General features: G+C 58.3%; 5 protein-coding genes and 1 pseudogene across 6 annotated transcripts; all 6 read right to left on the reverse strand.

The window, feature by feature from the left end:
* Window positions 1–2,129: 2,129 nt before the first annotated feature.
* On the reverse strand, window positions 2,130–2,432 carry LBRM_02_0050 (histone H4; the record flags this gene model as incomplete). Its single annotated transcript, XM_001561470.1, has 1 exon — window positions 2,130–2,432. The coding sequence occupies one exon, from the start codon at window positions 2,430–2,432 to the stop codon at window positions 2,130–2,132; it is 303 nt and encodes a 100-aa protein (XP_001561520.1).
* A 2,493-nt stretch (window positions 2,433–4,925) lies between these two features.
* LBRM_02_0060 lies at window positions 4,926–6,254 on the reverse strand (annotated as a pseudogene). The gene is given in 2 exon segments: window positions 4,926–5,783; window positions 5,787–6,254. Coding segments are annotated over 2 exon segments (1,326 nt in total).
* A 3,554-nt stretch (window positions 6,255–9,808) lies between these two features.
* LBRM_02_0070 (putative cytochrome b-domain protein) lies at window positions 9,809–10,465 on the reverse strand (the record flags this gene model as incomplete). The annotated part of the gene is made up of 1 exon (XM_001561471.1): window positions 9,809–10,465. The coding sequence occupies one exon, from the start codon at window positions 10,463–10,465 to the stop codon at window positions 9,809–9,811; it is 657 nt and encodes a 218-aa protein (XP_001561521.1).
* Window positions 10,466–11,026: 561 nt separating this feature from the next.
* Window positions 11,027–11,611, reverse strand: LBRM_02_0080 (conserved hypothetical protein; the record flags this gene model as incomplete). The annotated part of the gene is made up of 1 exon (XM_001561472.1): window positions 11,027–11,611. One exon carries the CDS (start codon window positions 11,609–11,611, stop codon window positions 11,027–11,029), a length of 585 nt encoding a protein of 194 aa, XP_001561522.1.
* A 599-nt stretch (window positions 11,612–12,210) lies between these two features.
* On the reverse strand, window positions 12,211–13,404 carry LBRM_02_0090 (conserved hypothetical protein; the record flags this gene model as incomplete). The annotated part of the gene is made up of 1 exon (XM_001561473.1): window positions 12,211–13,404. The coding sequence occupies one exon, from the start codon at window positions 13,402–13,404 to the stop codon at window positions 12,211–12,213; it is 1,194 nt and encodes a 397-aa protein (XP_001561523.1).
* A 2,310-nt stretch (window positions 13,405–15,714) lies between these two features.
* On the reverse strand, window positions 15,715–18,171 carry LBRM_02_0100 (conserved hypothetical protein; the record flags this gene model as incomplete). Its single annotated transcript, XM_001561474.2, has 1 exon — window positions 15,715–18,171. The coding sequence occupies one exon, from the start codon at window positions 18,169–18,171 to the stop codon at window positions 15,715–15,717; it is 2,457 nt and encodes an 818-aa protein (XP_001561524.1).
* Window positions 18,172–18,310: the final 139 nt, after the last annotated feature.

Consider the following 18,310-nt stretch of genomic DNA (forward strand, 5'->3'; position numbering starts at 1 on the left):
CGCTTCTCACTTCATATACTGAAAATGTCGCCCCCCCCCCCTCCTCCTCCACAGGGCTCCATCAAAATCCACTGGCATTCACGCGTCTCTGGAGACACCTCCTTTGGCGCCATCTTCTAGGGGTTGCTCCCACCACCCGTCATCTCTCCATCGCCGTGAGCCCGCATTGCCGACTTTTTGCGATGACGCGACAGCTTAACCCACACGTAGTTAAGATGGACTTGGGCCGATATATGGACGTCATCCAAGTGCCGTACCGCGCTGCGATTTGCTTCAATCTTTCGTAACTGCGGTGCACCAGAGAGCGGCGCCAGACTCGCCAGCTCATGACAGCCGGTGAAGTCAACACACTCTAGCTGCGGACACCGTTCGAGTCCGTCGACACTCCGCACGCCTGTCCAGGAAGCATCGAGGACCCTCAGCTGTGGCGCGCCAGCCAGCGGCACGAGGCTCATCAGCTCCTTTGCGCATCGGAAGCTCACATTTTTGAGCTCAGGACAAGTGCCAAGCCCATCGATGCAGTTCAGAGGGCACCCGCGAACGTTGAGAGTCCGCAATCGTGGAGCACCAGCTAGCGGTGCGAGACTCGTCAGTCTGCACGAATCGGTCAAGTTGACGCTCTCGAGGTGCAGGCATCTCTTGAGGCCGTCGAGGGTTTCCGTGCCGGTCAGCATAGCACTGATCACTCTCAACTGTAGAGCTCCGGCCAATGGCGCGAGGCTCCGTAGTTGCTTCAGCTCCGTGAAGTTGACCTTCTCGAGGCACGCGCATAAGTTCAGTCCCTGAATCAACTGAACGCCGCTCCACGCTGCGTTGATGCTCCGCAGGCATGGTGACCCTGACAGCGATGCAAGGGCTCAGGAGCTGAACGCACCAGCTGAAATCCACACTTTCCCAGTGTGGATACGTGCACAGCCCATCAATGTTGCGCACCGCGCACTGTGTGGCGGAGAGCGTCTGCAGCCGCGGTGCTCCTGCACGTGGTGCCAAACTGCTCAGCCTTTCGCACTCCGTGAATCGCACCTCTTCCAGGTTCGGACAGTCGGCAAGCCCGTCAAGACTCTCCACACCACTGCTTACAACAGAAATGAATCGCAATGGTGCAGCTCCCGCCAGTGGAGCGAGACTGCGTAAATCGCGACAGTGCACAAAGCTCACGTCGACGAGGGCTCGGCAGAGCCCGAAGCACGTAAGCTGCTCTACCTGTGCGCCGACAAACGAGAGGCTTTCCAAATGACGAGCACAGGCCAGTGTGTGCAAGGAAAGCTCACACTGTTGCATCCCGTGGATGGAAAGTCTTGTCAACGCTGGAAGCTTCCCAGTCATCTGCAGCCGCCAACGTGTAGGAAGTGTAAATTAAGCGTGGGTGACGCAAGCACAGCGCGGACGAGCCAACGGCGAGCTGCCATGCGGCGCGCATACGACAGACGTGCTTCGGGAAGCAGTAGCCGAGGCGCACCACACAGGGGTTGCTATAGCTGTGAGGTAGGAAGTAAGCATATCTTGCTCTCTGGATTCGTGCGTGCGGGAGGGTTAAAGCCTGTTGTGCGGCGGAGCCGTCATGTATACATGGCCCTCTTCGGGGAAGGGAGAGGAGGTGAGACGAAGGAGAATGTGGGAGAGAAACAGGCTCTGTATTTCTAAAAGATGCAGGCAGCATCTGAGCGTACGAAACTCCGCCTTTATTCATTTGCATGAAAGATGAGGGTGTACACACAGGCAAAGGCTAAGAAAGGGCTTGTGGGTGGGTCCAAGTGCCCATAATCATCAGTTGCCACTGTCGAGGTGAGCACATTCTTTTAGGTCTGTCTGCAGTCCTTTTTCCTGTGGCTCTCCATCCGTATCGTTGCTCGTGGAACTTTTCATCTCTCTTTCGTGCATTTGACTTTACTTTCTGTCTCTGACAGCTTCATACCAATACGCTCACAGAGGGACGCATATTTAGCTAGGACGCCTGTTGTGGGGTGAGATGAGGTGTTGAAGCGGGGGAGTGGGAGAAAGAAGAAGCACGGCAGGGTAGGCCGGAGAGGAAGGGAAGTAGGGGAGGAGGATGCGGAAAAAGAAACAAGAAGTCTATAATTGGGTGTGTTGCAGACGCGCTCAGCAAAAGCTACGGTGTGACGATTGACTTACGCGTAGCCGTACAGGATGTGGCCGCGCTTGCGCAGCGCGTTTACGACATCGACCGCCGTGACTGTCTTCTTGCGCGCGTACTCGGTGTAGGCCGTGCTGCAGCGCACAATGTCCTCCACGTAGGCCTTCAGCACGCGGCGCACCTCCTCGTAGAGGTCGCCCGAGATGCGCTTCACGCCACCGCGGCGCGCCATGCGGCGGACGCAGCCGCGCGTGATGCCGCGGATGTTGTCGCGCAGCACCTTCTTCTGGCGCTTCTGGCTGCCCTTGGCGTCAGCGGAGCGCTTACCCTTGGCCATGGTGGATGTGTGTGGAGGGGAGGGAATAAGTGGGGCGAGGAGTGCAGGATGTGTCGTGAACTCTTGTACGTGATTGGGTGAGTGGGTTTCGGGCGGCGAAGGGGGGAAGCGTGTGAGGGACAAAGAAGGATGTCACCGCGTGTTCAGGAAATAGTGCAAGGGGAGAGGGACAGCGGGTCAGCGGAATAGGAAGAAGGGCGTGGGGAAACGGGTGCACATGAAGCTGCTCGGAAAGAGGGAGCACAAGATGGAAGCGAAGCAAGAGAAGGCAGAAAACGGGACTGACGCGTGCTCTGTCTGTGCACGACTCTCCGCCTCTACCGTGTGCCGGATAAGCATGCGTACGTGTGCGGACAGCTGGAGGGCAGCCTCGGCGCTAGGGAGAACGCCCGGCCGTGCAAGCTGCCACGGAGTTGTCTGATCGCGTGATGGGTTCGGTTAACCATGGTGGCACAACAGGTATCCAGGGTGAGTCACAGAGAGGCTCCATAGTGCGAGGTAAAGGGAGCCTGCAAGAGGACTGGCGGAACCCAACCACCAGGGTGGATGGATGGGCACATGCTGGGCACAGAGCGGGCAGGCAAATCACGCAACAAAATGGGAAACAGACATAGAGCTGAAGGAGCGGAAAACGGCGTGGATATTGCGCTGTGGATGCTGCTCTACGTGCCACATAACGTGAGCGCCTTGAGAATATGTTTCGTTCCCCTTGCTGCTATGGGTGCGTGCACGGGGTACGACTGCATTCTTTTTGGCGGGCATGTTGGGTACGCACGCTGTGCGAGATTGTGATGTCGCTGGCGAGGCGATTTGATGTTCTTTTCCGAACACGGAGCGGCATCCTGTTGAAGGCAATTGGCGGGGGCTGCAGACGGTGCTAACCGAAACTCCTCCATCGGGGTTCGCATCATTGGGGGTAGTCAACAAAAGAAAATGGCATCGGGCGTGTGGGCGGCCCCGCCCTTGCATGTGCACAAAGGGAGGGTCATCGGTGACGGTCAGCACACGCACCATCGAGATGTCGCCAGAGCGTACTCGACCGCGCTTTCCGGAGTGAACTGGGGTGTGCGCTTGCTCAGCTTCCCCATGCTCACTTTTAGGATCGAGTGCGTGCTTGGAACCTTCAGTGCAGCCTCGATCCCCTTGGTGGCGTCGATGAGCATGGGCTGCTGTGCCGCCGCCGACATCTCTGTCCAGCAAGGGTAGAGGTTGGGGCAGCGGATGCCTGGCAAGTGGCTCCATGGTCTCTATCCCGTCCCGCATGCTCGATGGCCTCGACGAGCACACGCACCGCTTCTTCTGCAGAATTTCTCCGTACGGCCGCCGAGGGCAGATGAGCCCCATCATCGTGCCGTTGGCGGCGTCGAGGCAGGTGACGCGGGTGCGTGTCCCTGCCAGCAGGGGGAGAGGATGGCCAGCGATGCCCTCCTAATTGAGCAGGGCGATCATCGCGCTCATCTGCCTTGCCGCCAGCAGTAGTGCATACTGCGGTCCTGTAGAGGTGCGGGTTTGCCGTGTAGCACGTGAAGGAAGGGCAAAAAGCGGGTCTCCTTGCCACCCGTATAGCTGCGCACCGGTGCCGCGCGGTTCACCTCACGGAAGGTGAGTGTGTTTTGGAATGCCAGGCTGTGCCTGAACACCAAAATCGAGGGCGAGTCCGTTGGTCGCAGGGAAGAGAGCGGAGTGTGTGCGCGTGGGTGGCGCACATGCGAGAAGCATCACCGGATGTAGCAGAGAACAACAAGGGGATGAGTGTCAGAGGGAACGAAAGAGAGAGAGAGGACAGCACGGCGCAGGGGACAGAAGGCAGGAGGGTGATTCACGATACGGCAACAGTCTGTGGCATAGAAGAGCGTGTGTCTGCGCGCACGTGCACGGGAGGGTGTGGTAAGAGCACTCAATGAGCACTGCTCTACAACGAGCCCACGTGGCACAAGACGCTCGTGAGTACGGCAGGGAACACTGTCTCCCTCTGGGGTGGGAGGAAGAGGAACGCGGTGGTGCCGTCCACATAGTGGCGAACAACGAACGCAGCTGTGCGCGCCCTGATGCAAAAAACCTCAAGATGGGGAAAGAACGGGTCGTGCGTTGATATGGAACAACTCACCTCTGTTCGCGCTTCGCATTTTTCGCATTCGATCCACACATAGAGAGATCTGAGGCTATGGACAAAGGTGTGCTTACAGAGGCACAGAGTCCAGGTGCCTCTGCGAGCAAAATGCATGTGGTATCTCCAACGAGGCCGCTAAGCAATAAGGTGAGCAGCAGACGGTGGCCTTCCATCCTACCTGCACCACCTCCTGCTCCTCTGCCCTGTGTGTGTGTGTGTGACAGAGCGGCATGCAAGCCGAAGAAGTAAGTCGTGGGGCCAAACAAAAGAAGTGACGGAGGAGAGAAATACACCAACCGACGTTCTGCCCTCTGCCAGCTAAGCAACGATTCATTTCGCACCTGTCCCTCTCGGCTAAACACGATGCACGACTCACTCACTGTTCAGAGAGGCTGCGCGTGGTACTTGAGGTACTCGATGGCGTTCTGGTCGCCCGCCTTTTGCAGGTGAGGCATGATGTTCGCTACTACCTTGGCGTGGTAGCGGTCTACCCAGGCGCGCTCCATCTCTGTGAGGAGGCTCGTATCGATGAGGTCCCGGCACAGAGGCACCATCGTGAGGTGAGACATGGTGTAGAAGCCGGTCGGGCTGTACTTGGTCCGACACTCGACCACCTCCTCGAGGTTCTCAATGCGGATGCCGTAGTGGCCGTCCTTGTAGTAGCCAGGCTCGTTCGACACGATGGAGTGCAGCTCAATCTTCGCTTCGGTGGCAACTGGATGAATGCCGATCCCGTGAGGGCCCTCGTGCACATTGAGAAAAGAGCCCACGCCGTGCCCGGTGCCGTGGGCGTAGTCGAGTCCCACGCTCCAGAGCGCCATTCGCGCCAGGGTGTCGAGACGGACACCGCTGGTGCCCTTTGGGAAGACAATGCTGTTAAGCGCAATGTGCCCTTTGAGCACAAGAGTGTAGGCCTCCCGCTGCTCATCACTCGGCGGTGTAAAGCAGACGGTGCGCGTCACATCGGTGGTGCCGTCCCAGTACTGAGCACCACTGTCGATCAAGTACAGCTGGTCTTTGCGAAGGATGGCAGAACCCGTCTCGGCAGGATGATAGTGGCACATTGCTCCGTTAGGGCCGATCGACGAGATGGAAGCAAAACTGAGCTGCACAAAGTGTTCCTCCTGGGCGCGGAACTCCTCGAGCTTCGTGGCCACGTCGTACTCGTTTAGGTCTGTCACACCCTTGTTGGCAACCTGGTCGTGCAGCCAGGCGAGGTAGCGCGTCAGGGCGGCACCGTCTCACACGTGGCAGTCGCGGAAGCCCTTAAGCTCGACCGCATTCTTGATCCCTTTCAACTTCTGCGCCGGGCCGCAAACGACGCGGACCATCTCGATGCCGACATGCTTCAATATGCGGAACACGGCCTCGCTGGTCTGGCGCTCGTCGACGAGCGCCTTGCGGCCCTGTGGCAGCTTCTTGAGGTCTGCTTCGAATTGTTCGTACGGACAGAATTCGATGTGATCCTCACACGCATGGCGCACAACGTCGGTGACCTTGTCCAGGTTCACGTAGAGGCACACTTTCGCGCGGTGTTTGTCAATGACAGCATAAGCGTAGAAAACGGGGTTGTGGTCTACGTCACCACCGCGCAGGTTTGTCAGCCACGCGATCTCGTCCAGCGCGGAGAGAATAATCAGGTCGCAGTGCTGCTTCTCCACCTCTTTGATAGCCGCGCTGCTGGTCTTGCGTGCAGATTGTGCTGCAGTTGTCTATCCACCCGCTTTGATCAATCAAAGAGAAGCAAGGGAAGCAAAGAAGGGAAAAAACAGACAATAAACGAGAGTGTGTGAAAGGACGCTGGAGAAGCGACCTCTAGCGGTGTGAACGCAACATTGAAGTCTGTCTTTTCGGTGGCAGCGCGGGTGGCTGTGAGCAGACGTTCACGCACCCTCAACATCCCTCTGAGTCACAAGGTGCACATACGGCAATGCAATGGATGGGCCACGTAGGGTAGCGATGCCAGTCAAGGGTCGTGCACGTTGGTGTGACGTCTCCCTCAAATGCAGCACCAGTATCGAGCAGAGGAGAGACACAAGGCAATGTTGTGATGGGCCAAAAGAGAAAAAGGGGAAAAGGAGTAGACGAGCGCCTCGGCTTCCCCGTACGCGCAGCCCAGTAGCCCCTGTGTCGACACAACACCGCATCGGTCAGCTGTTCGCCTCTGGTGTGCAAGAGATGAGTCTCTTGATGGGCTGGGTTGGGGGATACGGAGACTCTATGGCCCCTCGCTTCTCGCGGGGCGCCTTTCGTTGTTTGGGTGTTGTATCGTTTTTTTTTTTCTGAGCAAAAGAGCGCCGAGCATGGCTTCTCCTTCACTCTCCCACACCTCTCGCGGCGAGTACGTCTGCAGGTGGACACGCTGGAAACAAGCAAAAAAAGGAGGTGCGAGGTGCATGCGAGAGCAGGAGGTGGGGAAGGGAAGGCAGACGCAGCTCCGTCGTCCCTTAGTCCTTCGCGGACACTCAAAGTTCCTGCAAAAGCCCACATGAGAAACGAGCACCATAGTGAAGAGGCGTCTGCGGCAGAGAGAAGGCCGAGAGAGTGAGAAGAGGGAGAGGGGGAGAATAAGGGGAAAGCAGGAGCCTCAGCGGAACAGAAGAAGCGCATTACGTGCGCACACAAGCCACAGCGAGACGTAAGGGAAGAGACATCTCGCGGTGAATAGGACGTACCACAAAGTCCTCTAAGGGCCGACAACAACGTCACACAGAGCAAAAAGGCTTACAGCAAGGCCTCTTGACATTGAATAACGCACTCGTCGCAAGAGCAGCAGCCACCAACGGCGTTCGGCAAAGTGGCTTCTTTTACCGAGCACGTTATGCTTGCTAATGCGGGCGTTGGAGGTCGCACTGGCGAGCTAGTCGATCTTGTACCCCCTCCCGCATCTGAGTAAGCGTCCGGTATGCTCGCAGTGCGCGCAGTTCTCGGTCCTGCATGGGGTGCAACTGTCGTGAGGGGTGTAGTGCCCGCCCTCACACGTCATGCATTGCCCAGCAATGCAGCTCGTACCATGTGCATTCCCTTGCACGTCACCTTAGCTTGGATGGAGATGGCGCTTTCGCTCTTCCTCAGGAAGGAGAGCGCGTAGCCGTCAATAAACAAAGTGCGGACGCCAAATGTGCTGCACGAACGCCAGTTAGAGGGAAGGAATTGGGAGCAGTCGCATTCTTTGCGGTAGCACTCGGTGTTGTAGTTCATACAAAGGTCGCTGCCTTGCTGTCACGCGCAGAACCATACGGTCTGAGCGCACTGTTACTACAGATGATCACGACGACAGCAAGGATAGAGGCGAGTAGCACAGGACGAAGCACGCGAGTTACTATAGATGTGGGGTGAGGTAAGAAGAGAAGGTGACGAGGATGGAAGCACGACAGCACGCACAGAGAGAAGCCGAGAGAGGGCGGGTGAAGTACAACCACGGGTGTTTCTGACGACGCGTTGTGGTGCGTGTAGGCGGTGGCAGTGAGGGGAATAAAAAGATCCGCCATAAAGCGTCACTCTGAGAGGGAAAGTCAGCGAGAGGAGATTGCGGGGATGTGCCGTCGTCGACAGGAAGTGGAAGAATACAATGAGAGGAAAGGGAGGCTTTGGGACATCTTACTTGGCGGACGCGTCGGCGTTGCACGGGCACAAGTGACAACAGGAGATCAAAGTCCAGCACTGGGAAACACAAAGACATAGTCTCTGATGACCACTGCCTTCTGCGAGCCCCCTACGTTTTTTTTTTTTGTGTGTGTGTGGGGGGGGGGGGGGGGGGGGGAATTCAGCTGATGAAGCAAGTTCAAAAACATCATGAAGGATCCGCTGCGCATCGCTTTTCGCACAAAGAAACGTACGTGTACCTCCGCTGTGGCGCAGATGGTCTGCCCACTTACCTTCCCAAAGCACCCAATACGTACAGATGCCTTGCTCATCAGTGAACTGTAGAAACAGCAGTGAAACATGGCCGAGTGGGTTTAACCTCCTCGTCCCCTATCCGTGCGAGGTGCGGTGTTGTGAACAGCAGCGCCTCGCGTGACAAGTGGAGATGGCGCCGCATCGCTCGCACAGGGGGGGGGAAGTAGAGATCCGTCCACTCCGGCCTCTCTGACCATCGCAGCGCCTCAACACACAAGCAGCAAAGTGTCGAAGTAATGCCGCCTTCGACTCATCCTCTTACTCACCCTTGAGGAGGGAGCGGGAGAGGGGGAGGGGGCAAGAAATCACCAGCAGTTCATTTTTCCATCTACACGACTGCCCCCTCTCCCCTGTTGACGGGATGGGGGGGGGGGGAGAGGCACACCGCAGCGCGTGGCATCGCAGGCGCCAGCACCCCCCATCCCTGCCAACGCAGAGCCGCCTCTGGTGGTGACGGGCCCAAGCGCCGGCGGCGTGGGGAGGTCCGAGCGACTCCCGGCTGCCGGCGTCGGTGGCCAGGTTGTGGGTGGCGGTGCGCCGGAGCGGCCTGCCGCAGTGCACACGTCCGGGCCATCGATGCGATGGGCGGTGCGCCCAACTCGGGCGGTATCCCACCCGGGCCTCGCTGTGCCCGCTGGTGTGGGGGGGCTGAGCCAGCCCGAGGGGGGATGCACCGCGTGGCGACCGGCACGGTGGGCGTGGCTGCGGGGCGGGTTGGGGCGGGGCTCGAGTGCTGTGGAAATCGGGAGTCCCGTGTCGGAGAATAGAGGCGCTGCAGAGGAAATGATGTGGAGGAGAAACTAACAAACCATACGAGAGTGTAAAGACCCTGGCAGGGAGTAAAATCTGTAAAACCGTGCGCAGTCGCGGGTGGTAGCTTTTCCTCTAAAAAGCTGAAGATAAGTGTTGGAAGTGAATCGCTACACAGAGAGAAGGCGCGACCAACATAGAGGAAGACCTACACACACGCACACACATCGGTCAACACAGACTTAAGTACAGGAAAGCTATACGAAAATGAGGGAACGGGGCAATCCAGCCAGAGGGGGGGCGGCGGGGGCGAGAAGAATCAGCAAGAAGAAATGTAAGTCGGGTAGCCAGAGAGAGCCGTGGGGAGGAGAGACCGCACAGGGGAGGGTGTCGACCACCGGTTACTGCTGCACGCACAGAAAGAAAAACGTGCCTACATCTTTGTTCGCTTCTCCCCCGTCGTCCCGTTGTCCACTGTCTCCTCCCTCACACCTCATCGCTTTTCCGGTGCCGTTGACTAGTGCGTTACCGTCAGTTTCTCTTGTGAGGCACACGTCGGGTGCACGCGGGCCCACACGATTGCTGAAGACGCATTCGTCCTTCGGCGGTCGTCCCTCTAAGTGAGAAAAAACACGCCCGCAATGATGAAGAGCGCCACGATGATGAGAAACTTCAGCTGCTGCTGGATTTGGATAAGTAGGGATTCGTTCCCGCTCTTCACGCCAACCATCGCGGTGGTAGCACCGCTCCGCTCGCCTGTGGCCTTTTGGGTCACGAAAACCTTGCGCTCACTTGGCTCGAGATCGCCAATGGCGTAGGTGCTCATCATTTTGTAGGCAGCGGGACTGTGCCCGTTGTCCGTAAAGGCCTGAGTCGCGTCACCACCAGCGTTGCAGAGCAATATGTCGCGGCCACCGGGATGCAGGTCGAGAAATTTGGTCACATCGTATACTTTGTTATTGATAACAAACCAAGCACCGTTGGCGGACTTCTTGGCAGCAACCTGCTCCAGGGAGATGTAGTGGCGACGCTCATTTTCAGACAGCTCGCCAACCTTGAGCTCCTCTAGCTTGTACTTGGCACCTCTGCTGTGGTTTACCGCCTCGAAAGCCTCTGTGGCATCGGTGCCGATGTGAGCGAGCAGAGGATCTCGACCTCCAGGGTGATCATCGTAGAACTTGCTCACATCGTACACGGAGTTGTTGATGATGAGCCAGCCGTTCTCCTTTACGTTGTGAGCTGCCACCTCGTCCTTGGTGTAGAGGGTGGGCATTGATGTCGCTCAACTGCTCGGGCAATGTGCCGGGTAGAAAGAAGGCAAAGTACAAGGGAGGAAGGCAGGCCACTGGCTGTCCGCCACTGTGTAGGCTGCTGTACGGCTGCTGCCGTGTGGGCTTGTGGGGGGAGTGGTATCGGCGCTCGATGTTCAGGTGCGTATTATCAATGAAACCACGAAACGTTGGCACGAGCGCGAAGTGCTATGAGTGAGCTGAGGCAGGACGCGGAGGTGGGGGGAGGAGGCAGGGGCTGTGGAATATGCAAAACAGAGACAGTAGAGAGTTGCAAGCGCATAAAGTGAACGCGGCTGTGCGACTCCCCTCTCGCCTTCCGCAAAGCTGGAATGCAAGTGCAAAGAATATCCCCAAGGGAAAGGCTGAAAACGCGATGAGTGGCGTACTTCTCTCTAAGCGACTGAATCTCGCTCCTCGGACGAACAGCCTAGCAGGCTGGGCACGGGAGTACGAAGAAGGGGTGGTGGTGGCCTTCGCGTACGATTGCAGCGCTTGCGCACACTGCGTTGTTTTCTCTTTTCTTTCTCCCTCTGTGTGTTGGGCTACACGTCCCACTGCTGGGCAACCAACTGAAAGGTCTCCCTGTACACGAGCGCACCAAACTGAAACGTCATGTCAAAGCCGCTTCCGCCATCCGTGCCCAGCAGCGAGAGACACCTCTCTCCCTCGATGGCACAGTTTACGTACACTGTCGCCTGAGTGCCAAGCTGCTTTGCAATGCCACGCACCAGTCGCTGGCTGAGGCTCGTCGAAAACGCAGATTGCACGCTGCTGTTCGCTCCAGCTGACGTGTCCTGTTGACGAGTCGCCTCGTATTCCATCAACAGCGATGAAGAAATGCTGCCACGGCCATCGTCCCTGCTGAGCTGGAGTCCAACAGCGACGCTGCAGGTTCCAAGTCGGGGCACGCACTGGCTCGTGGGGCTCTCCGAGATGTGCACCCAGAAGAAGCGAGTGCCGAACGCGATCACTTCGATAAAGACGTTCGTGACGAACACCAGCTCCATCGGTGCGCTGGCGCGATCAGCGCGCATCTCTGCCCCCTTGCTGCCCTCATTCGCCTTGTAGTAAAAGGGCACACGCACAGCAACGGTGTTCGGGGCTGGCATCGATGGGGGAGTGAGCATAAAGGGAATCAGAAAGGTGCACGCCCAGGAGACAGAAAGCGAAAGAGAGAGAGAGGGGGGTGGGATGGCGTAGGTGCGCCCAAACGGGTGAGGGGGGGGAGATGTGGAGGCGGTGTTCGTTGCTGGTGCAGGTGTTTGCGGGCTGCAGGAATGGCAGCGGAGGACGGAGTGCTGCTGTGAAGGTGCAGTGAAAAGGCACAAGAAAAAGAGAAGCGGCATGGGCCGGGTGAGGGGCAGGGTAGAAGACAGCGATGGGGCCTATCACATTGTAAGCCATACCGCGGCAAACTCGTCGGCCAAAAGGTGATTCATCCTGCCGCAATGGAAACACATAAATAGCGCTTTGCAGCCGCCATCACCGGTGGCGGGTGAAGCAAAAAAAAAAAAACGAAAAGGGGCACAAGTTGCCTGCAGTCATCTGCGCTCTCTTCTCTCGGCACACAACAAAGGGGGAAAGCATAACCACAACGAGCGCATAGCCGGAAAGGAGGGCGCCTTCACACGCGCACGCACATAAAGCTGTGAGTGAACTCCTGTCGCGCACAGACATGAGACGAGGCCTTTGCAGACAACAGCGGTTCGGCCACCACCGCCCCTCCTCACTGGTCTACTCCCGGGCCAAACCAAACAGTCCCATCGTCCTCCTCGTCGGAGGAGGAATCGAACCCTTTCTTGCCAGTCGCTTTCAGACTCGACGAGCCCCGATGCTCCTGGTGCTGCATGAGCAAGTCGGTGACGAAGTCCGCTCCGCCACCGATGGCAGCATCACTGCTGGCGCCACGATGTGCGGATTCAGCGAGGAGGTCCGCAAACAGGGCCCCAGTGGAGAGAAGGTAAGCCTCGCGCAGGAGCTTGTGATTTGCAATTTTATCCACCTCGTGACTCACGTGGGCGAAGAACAGCCGCTCCAGTCGCTTGTCGATGGAGAGGATGCGTCGCACGCACTCCTCCTCTCGCATTAGCTCATAGTCGCAGAGTTTTCGGTAGGCAAACATCAGAACGGAGCAAAGTGCAGGAATGACAGCGTCGTACGAGGGAGACGCTGCCGTGTACTCGAGGTGCCGCTGGTTCAGAAAAATATATTTGACTTGCGCGTCGAGGTCGGAAGATGTGGTCGTCACCGGGAGTGTCGGCACCCCATCTCGCGCCTCTGCGTCTGTTGAAGTCTGCAAGAGTGACTTGAGGCCTCGCGACACGTGCTGGCGGAACTGCCGGAGGTTGCGCTGCGCCAGCGCCTTGGAAGCCGCGCCGCTTGCATAGGCGACCTCGAGCTCCAGCAGCAGCCCGTAAAAGCACTCCACAAACTCCTCCCCGCCAATAGGGACGAGGAGAATCTCAGAGAGCGAAATGGCAAGCGCCACGTAGCAAGGAAGGTAGTAGCGCGCCCAGTCTTCCGCCGAGCTACTGCGCTGTTGAATCGCCGCCGGGGCGTTAGCGATGGAAACGGTAATGAAGTCCGCCTCTGCCACGTTTGGATCGGCCGAGGCGTTGCTGCTCAGAGACGGCCGCGCCCCTGTAGTACTTGCCGCGACCGCCACTGGCTTCTCTGCAGGCAGCCGAATGAGCCCCGCCTTGCTGACACCACCACGATCAGCAGGAAGGCAGGCGTCCGCAACGTTAAAGTACTTGCCTATCTCATACAAATCGAGGTGCACTGTATTCATCCACAGCGACCCCTCTTCGCTGTGGAGCTCCTTCAAGTACTCGAGGTACTTGACACGTTTGTTGACAGCAAACTCGACGAGTGCCGTGCGACCCTCAACGCCTTTTATTTTCAAAACTTTCTTCAGCATGATTTCAGCGAGTTGCGCTTCTGCTTTAGCGAAGGCCGGAAATCAGGGGGGAGAGAGGGGCACAGTGATGCAGCAGTCGGTGCTCAGCCAGCGTAGGAAGGATGAAGGCGGTGCCAGGCGCTAAGACACCAAAAGGAGAAGAAAACAATGCGAGGAGAGAAATCCGTCAAGGGCGAGGGAGTCCCCTTTGCCTCTCTCAGAGGGGAGAGGCGCAGGCGCCTGCGCATCCCAGGCGGCACGAAGCAGAAGGCAAAGGCATGCAGACTTGCCGGGCAGCTGCGGCCTCTGGCCGGGAGTTGGTGCCACGGAGCCCGTATAGGTCGGTTTTCAAACTGCAGTGCGCACCTGCAGCTCACCTAAGAGGTAAGCGCAAGCTCGATCCAAAGTGTATTTTACAAGCACAGAGAAACGCTGCTAGACAGCGGGACAGACGCACACACGCTGGCGTAATCGCGCACAATTTCTGTTCTGCTCGTTAGGTGGGAGGGAAGCAAACAGCGCATCGTCTCCTTGACAAGGTGTGCACGGGATGAAGCAGTCCCCCAGCAGTAGTCTTCTTGCACCCCCCCCCTCCCCACCCGCCAGGTGTGCTCGCAGTCCTCATGGGGGGAGAGGTGCCGGCGGCGATATCGCGGACTATGGGCACACGCGCAGCTCCACGTTTTTTTGCTTTGCGTTGGTTGTTTGGCAGTGACAGCACCGCTGCGGTCAACTCGGCTGTCACTCCGCACACGCACACAGAGAGAGCCGGAGGAAGACGTGGATGAGCCAAAGCAAACCAAAACAAAGAACAACAACAGAGAAAAAGGCGCTCGGCGTGCGGTGGGGGAGAGAGTGGGGCGGTGTGGCCGAGTGAGCAGCAGGGAGAGCAAAACGAAGCCGCAGAGTGAGAAGAGGAAGAAAAAGCAACGCTTCTGGAAGGGGTCAGTCGCACAGCACAGAGTGTAGGAGAATACCAGAGGAGAGTGAGGCTTAAGCTGCGAAAAACTCACCCCCCCCTCGGCGACAATGACGGCAAAACCCCGATTCACAGACGTGGGGAAGCAGAGAAACAGCCCGGAGGCTGCGACATGAAGAAACGAGATAAAGATTAGCCAGCCAATGCGTGTGCACGAGAGTACTCAACAACACAATCAACCTTTCAGCGTCAGCGCAGAAGGAGCAACGCCACAGGCGAGCGAAGTCCAGACGGCAGCGAAAAGCGGAGAAAGTCGGCACAGCACATCGAAGGGTCGGAGGAGATGAGCGGACTCACGCGCAGGCACCGAGCCGATATTCCGAGGAGAGGGAAGGAAAAGAAACTCACGTCGCGCTCCCAGACACAGAGGAGTTGCAGACGCCCGCAGGCGAAGGTGAGGAGAAAGAGTACGGCGCACCGTGAGCTCGATTCAGCAGGGCGCCGGCTACCACAAACGGGGGCGCACAAGATCGGTGGAGAAGAGGGGGAGGGCAGGCAGATGGGCCATCGCCAATGCACGCAGACACGAGAAATAGAAAAATAGCGCACTAAGCTGTCATAGCAGCGGATAAGGGCTCAGCAAGGGTATCGCAAAGTGGACATCAGCACCACGGAAAAGCGGGGGAGAGTGGCAACGCACCGACTTTCGGGGAGACAATAGAGAACCTAAAAGCCAATCTGAAAGAGAAGCAGCCAGGGAAATTTTTAAAAAGCACGCGATCGCTCTGGCGGACTCTAGCAGGAGATCAACTGGCGCGCGTCGTGTGTGTGTGTGTGTCTCGTGAAGTACGAAGAGGGCGGATGAGTCCAAGACAAGAGTCAGACGTGGGAAAGGGAAGGGGCCGTGTAGATGTCCCTAGGTGGGTCATGACCCTCGGGAGAAGAGGCGCATGTGTGAGGTCATTGACTAGCAAGGCAAGATACTGTTCTGCAGAGGAGTCGCTTGATACCGCCAAGTGAGATTCGAACTAAAGGCTACCGCGATGGTTGAAGCCAAGAGTCGCAGTATTGACCGCCTCCGGTGTTTTCATAGGCCACTTCTTGAGCAGGGGTCCCTACCGGGACCCGCAAGCGCTGGTTAACGGATAACCGAGCCTGCGGGGGGAACGTCTTTGTGTAGTCCTCCTGCCCAGTCAGTGCCTCGCCTCAGCAGAAGGGATTCACACCTCACATAGTTTGTTGTCGACTTACGCACGGCCACAGCACCTGTGAGAGGGAAATAGGTATCATTAGAGATCGAACAGGGAAGCAACAACGTCACCGCTCCGCTGCCACCCGGAGTCGCGTGCAGCCCCTTTGAAGGGGGAGAGAAAAGGGGGAAAGGCCGCGGTGCGTCGCTTTGGAAACGCAGTTTACGCTCTGTAGACGATGGAGGCGGGGCCTCGGACAAACATGGACTCAACTCCAGAACTATTGGCCTTCGCGGAAGCCAAAGCAGGCGAGGAGACAGTCCCTGGCCTGTCAGACGAAGCTGAGGGGACCTCGCACGCCTCGTCCTGTTCTGCGGTGTCTGCATTCCCCTCCGCAGCGAAGGAAGCAGCGGCGGACTGCTGAAGCATCCGCACAACACTCATTCGGAAGACGGAGTGCCGAGGCCAGGCGCGGACGTCTTCAACAGAGTCCACCCAGCGCTGCAGCCAGTACATCACCACCTTCGTGCGTCTTGCCCGCGCATCGCCATGTGGCCCCGCCTGCTCGCTGGACCACATGTGTGCCGGGCAGCCGACAGCCGGAGGCACCGCTACCCCGATGTTCTCCGACAAGGACGCAGTCTTCATGCGCGAGGTGTGGGATGGAGAAGCAGAGTCCTGCATGAACCACCACTCCACCTCCGCCAAGGGTGTCAGCACACAAAGCGCGACACAGTCAGCAGCAACCCCTGCGGAAACGCGGGACGAAGTCGAGGTCGAGGCCTGGGGCTGCTTCGATCGCATCGACACGGCACTGGTCCACGCATCAGCCAGGTATTCTTGAGAAGTCGCACTGCCACACCTCAGCTGCAGGTCGTGTAGCACCGCCCAGTCTTGGTAACGGACACACGACGTCGCCACCGTGGAACCCGGGTTGGAAGCCTGAAGCAGCCGAAGCGCGCTATCGAGAAATCGCCTCTGCTCCTCGTGTTGCCACTCCGTCTGCAGCTGCCGCCACTGCAGGGAATGAGGTAGGCAATACACCGTGCAGCAGTCGTGGAAAGTATCCCCATTATTGATAGAGTCGATGGGACGAACTGACGTCGGAAGGCCCCCCGCAGCAGCGTGCAGAACCTCTTCCACAGCCGCGAGAAGAGAGCTCGTAGGAACGGCGGAACAAGAGTCGCTGCTCACCTGCGAGTCAGCCCGAGCTGCTCTGCGAAGCTCAAGAGCGAGCTCTTGGAGAACACCAACCGTCACGGGAGGGAGAGCGCTGGCCCAAGAAATATTTCGCGGCTGATGCTGCTCTGCTGACGCCACCCACTGTCGAAACATCGCTGCCGCGGCTGGTGTAGTCAGCGCCTCACTCACAGCGCTGCCGCCACAGCGCTGCTCGTGCACCCCTGCAAGAACCGTCAAGATGCGCAGGAAAAAGGTACGGTCGGCAAAGGAGGCGGCAGTGATGTGTGTGACGTGGTGCTGAGCAGCCACCTTGAGCTCAAGAAGATCAAAAAAGGCAAACGCGGTCGATGTGTTGGCACACACCAGCCCTGTACCAGTAACCAACGCCTGCACGGCAGCTGCATGGACAACGTCTGCCGTAACGGGGATCTTGGTGTGCATGTAGCTCACCAAGCGTTGTAGTGTCATCCCCGCCGCAGGTGTACTGAGCACTACCGCCGCCACATTGCGCTCCTCGGCAGCAATGGCGCGTGACGCGGGCTCAGAAAGTTTGTTGAAGAGCGTCACAGCGCGGCTTGACACGCCTGCAACGCTGCACACCCGCAGGCAACTCGCGAGGACATCCGGGTGCTGTGTGACGTCGATAGCGGAGTGAATTAAGGTGCGACGATAGACCTCCTCGAGGAAACTTAGGTACGTCGCTGTTTTGAGGGGGACACGTGCGAGTGAGTTGAGGACGGCGCAGAGGGCCAGACGTGTATCCTTGACGCAGTCGTCGTTATACCCCGCATCCGTCTCCTCCACCAGGCGCAGGTACAGCTGCAACACAACATTGAAATGGTCAGCGTTGGCATCAACGCCGCCAGCGAGTGCGTACAGCAGTCGCATTGTGCCTCGGGGCTGCTTCGTCAAGGACGACGTCCAGCTGCAGCTGCCGCGCGGAGACGGCAGCGAAGCCTCCGGTGCAGCAGAGTCCTCGCTGTTGTCCCTATCGTCGCTGCTCACTGCAGAGAGCCTCGCCATGGTGAGACCTCGATGAACGAGATAAGAGTACGCCAGCGGAAAGCCGCCATTGACTGTGCTGTACACACACGACGTCGAGAGGCTCGCGTGAGTGCGCGGTGCGGCCGCAGCAGTCATCGCGCTCTCGTACAGCGTACCCACCTCAGTAGCATACCATGTCTTGAACGCCACCGCCTCTGTCGGAGCAGCAATGACCGTATTCTGGCCAGGAGCACTGCTGGTAACGCTGTCTACGCCGCGGATGAAAATAGCCATCAGTGACTGCGCCACATCCTCAGCCTGGCAGACTGCACACAACTTTATACCCACCTCCAGCACCTGCCGCTCCAGTGGTGCGAACAAGAGACGCTCAAGCGACAACGCCGCCTCACTGCCCGCGGTGGAGGAGTTCGCGTGCGTGGAGTGGTGTCGAAGCCACGGCGCACAGCAACACAACACCACCGCGCGGGATTCCTGCACCGTCTGTGCCCACATCTCGCTCAGTGCACAGAGAGGTGTCCGGTAAACGTCCTGCAAGACCTCCGTGGTGACCGCAACGTCTCCCTGAACTCCCCGGTTGGCGTAGCGCCGGCGTCGGTTCACCCGCTGCAACTCGTGCGAGAGTAGCAGCGCA

This window comes from Leishmania braziliensis, chromosome 2 (assembly GCF_000002845.2).
Source record: "Leishmania braziliensis MHOM/BR/75/M2904 complete genome, chromosome 2".
Classification (NCBI taxonomy): domain Eukaryota; phylum Euglenozoa; class Kinetoplastea; order Trypanosomatida; family Trypanosomatidae; genus Leishmania; species Leishmania braziliensis.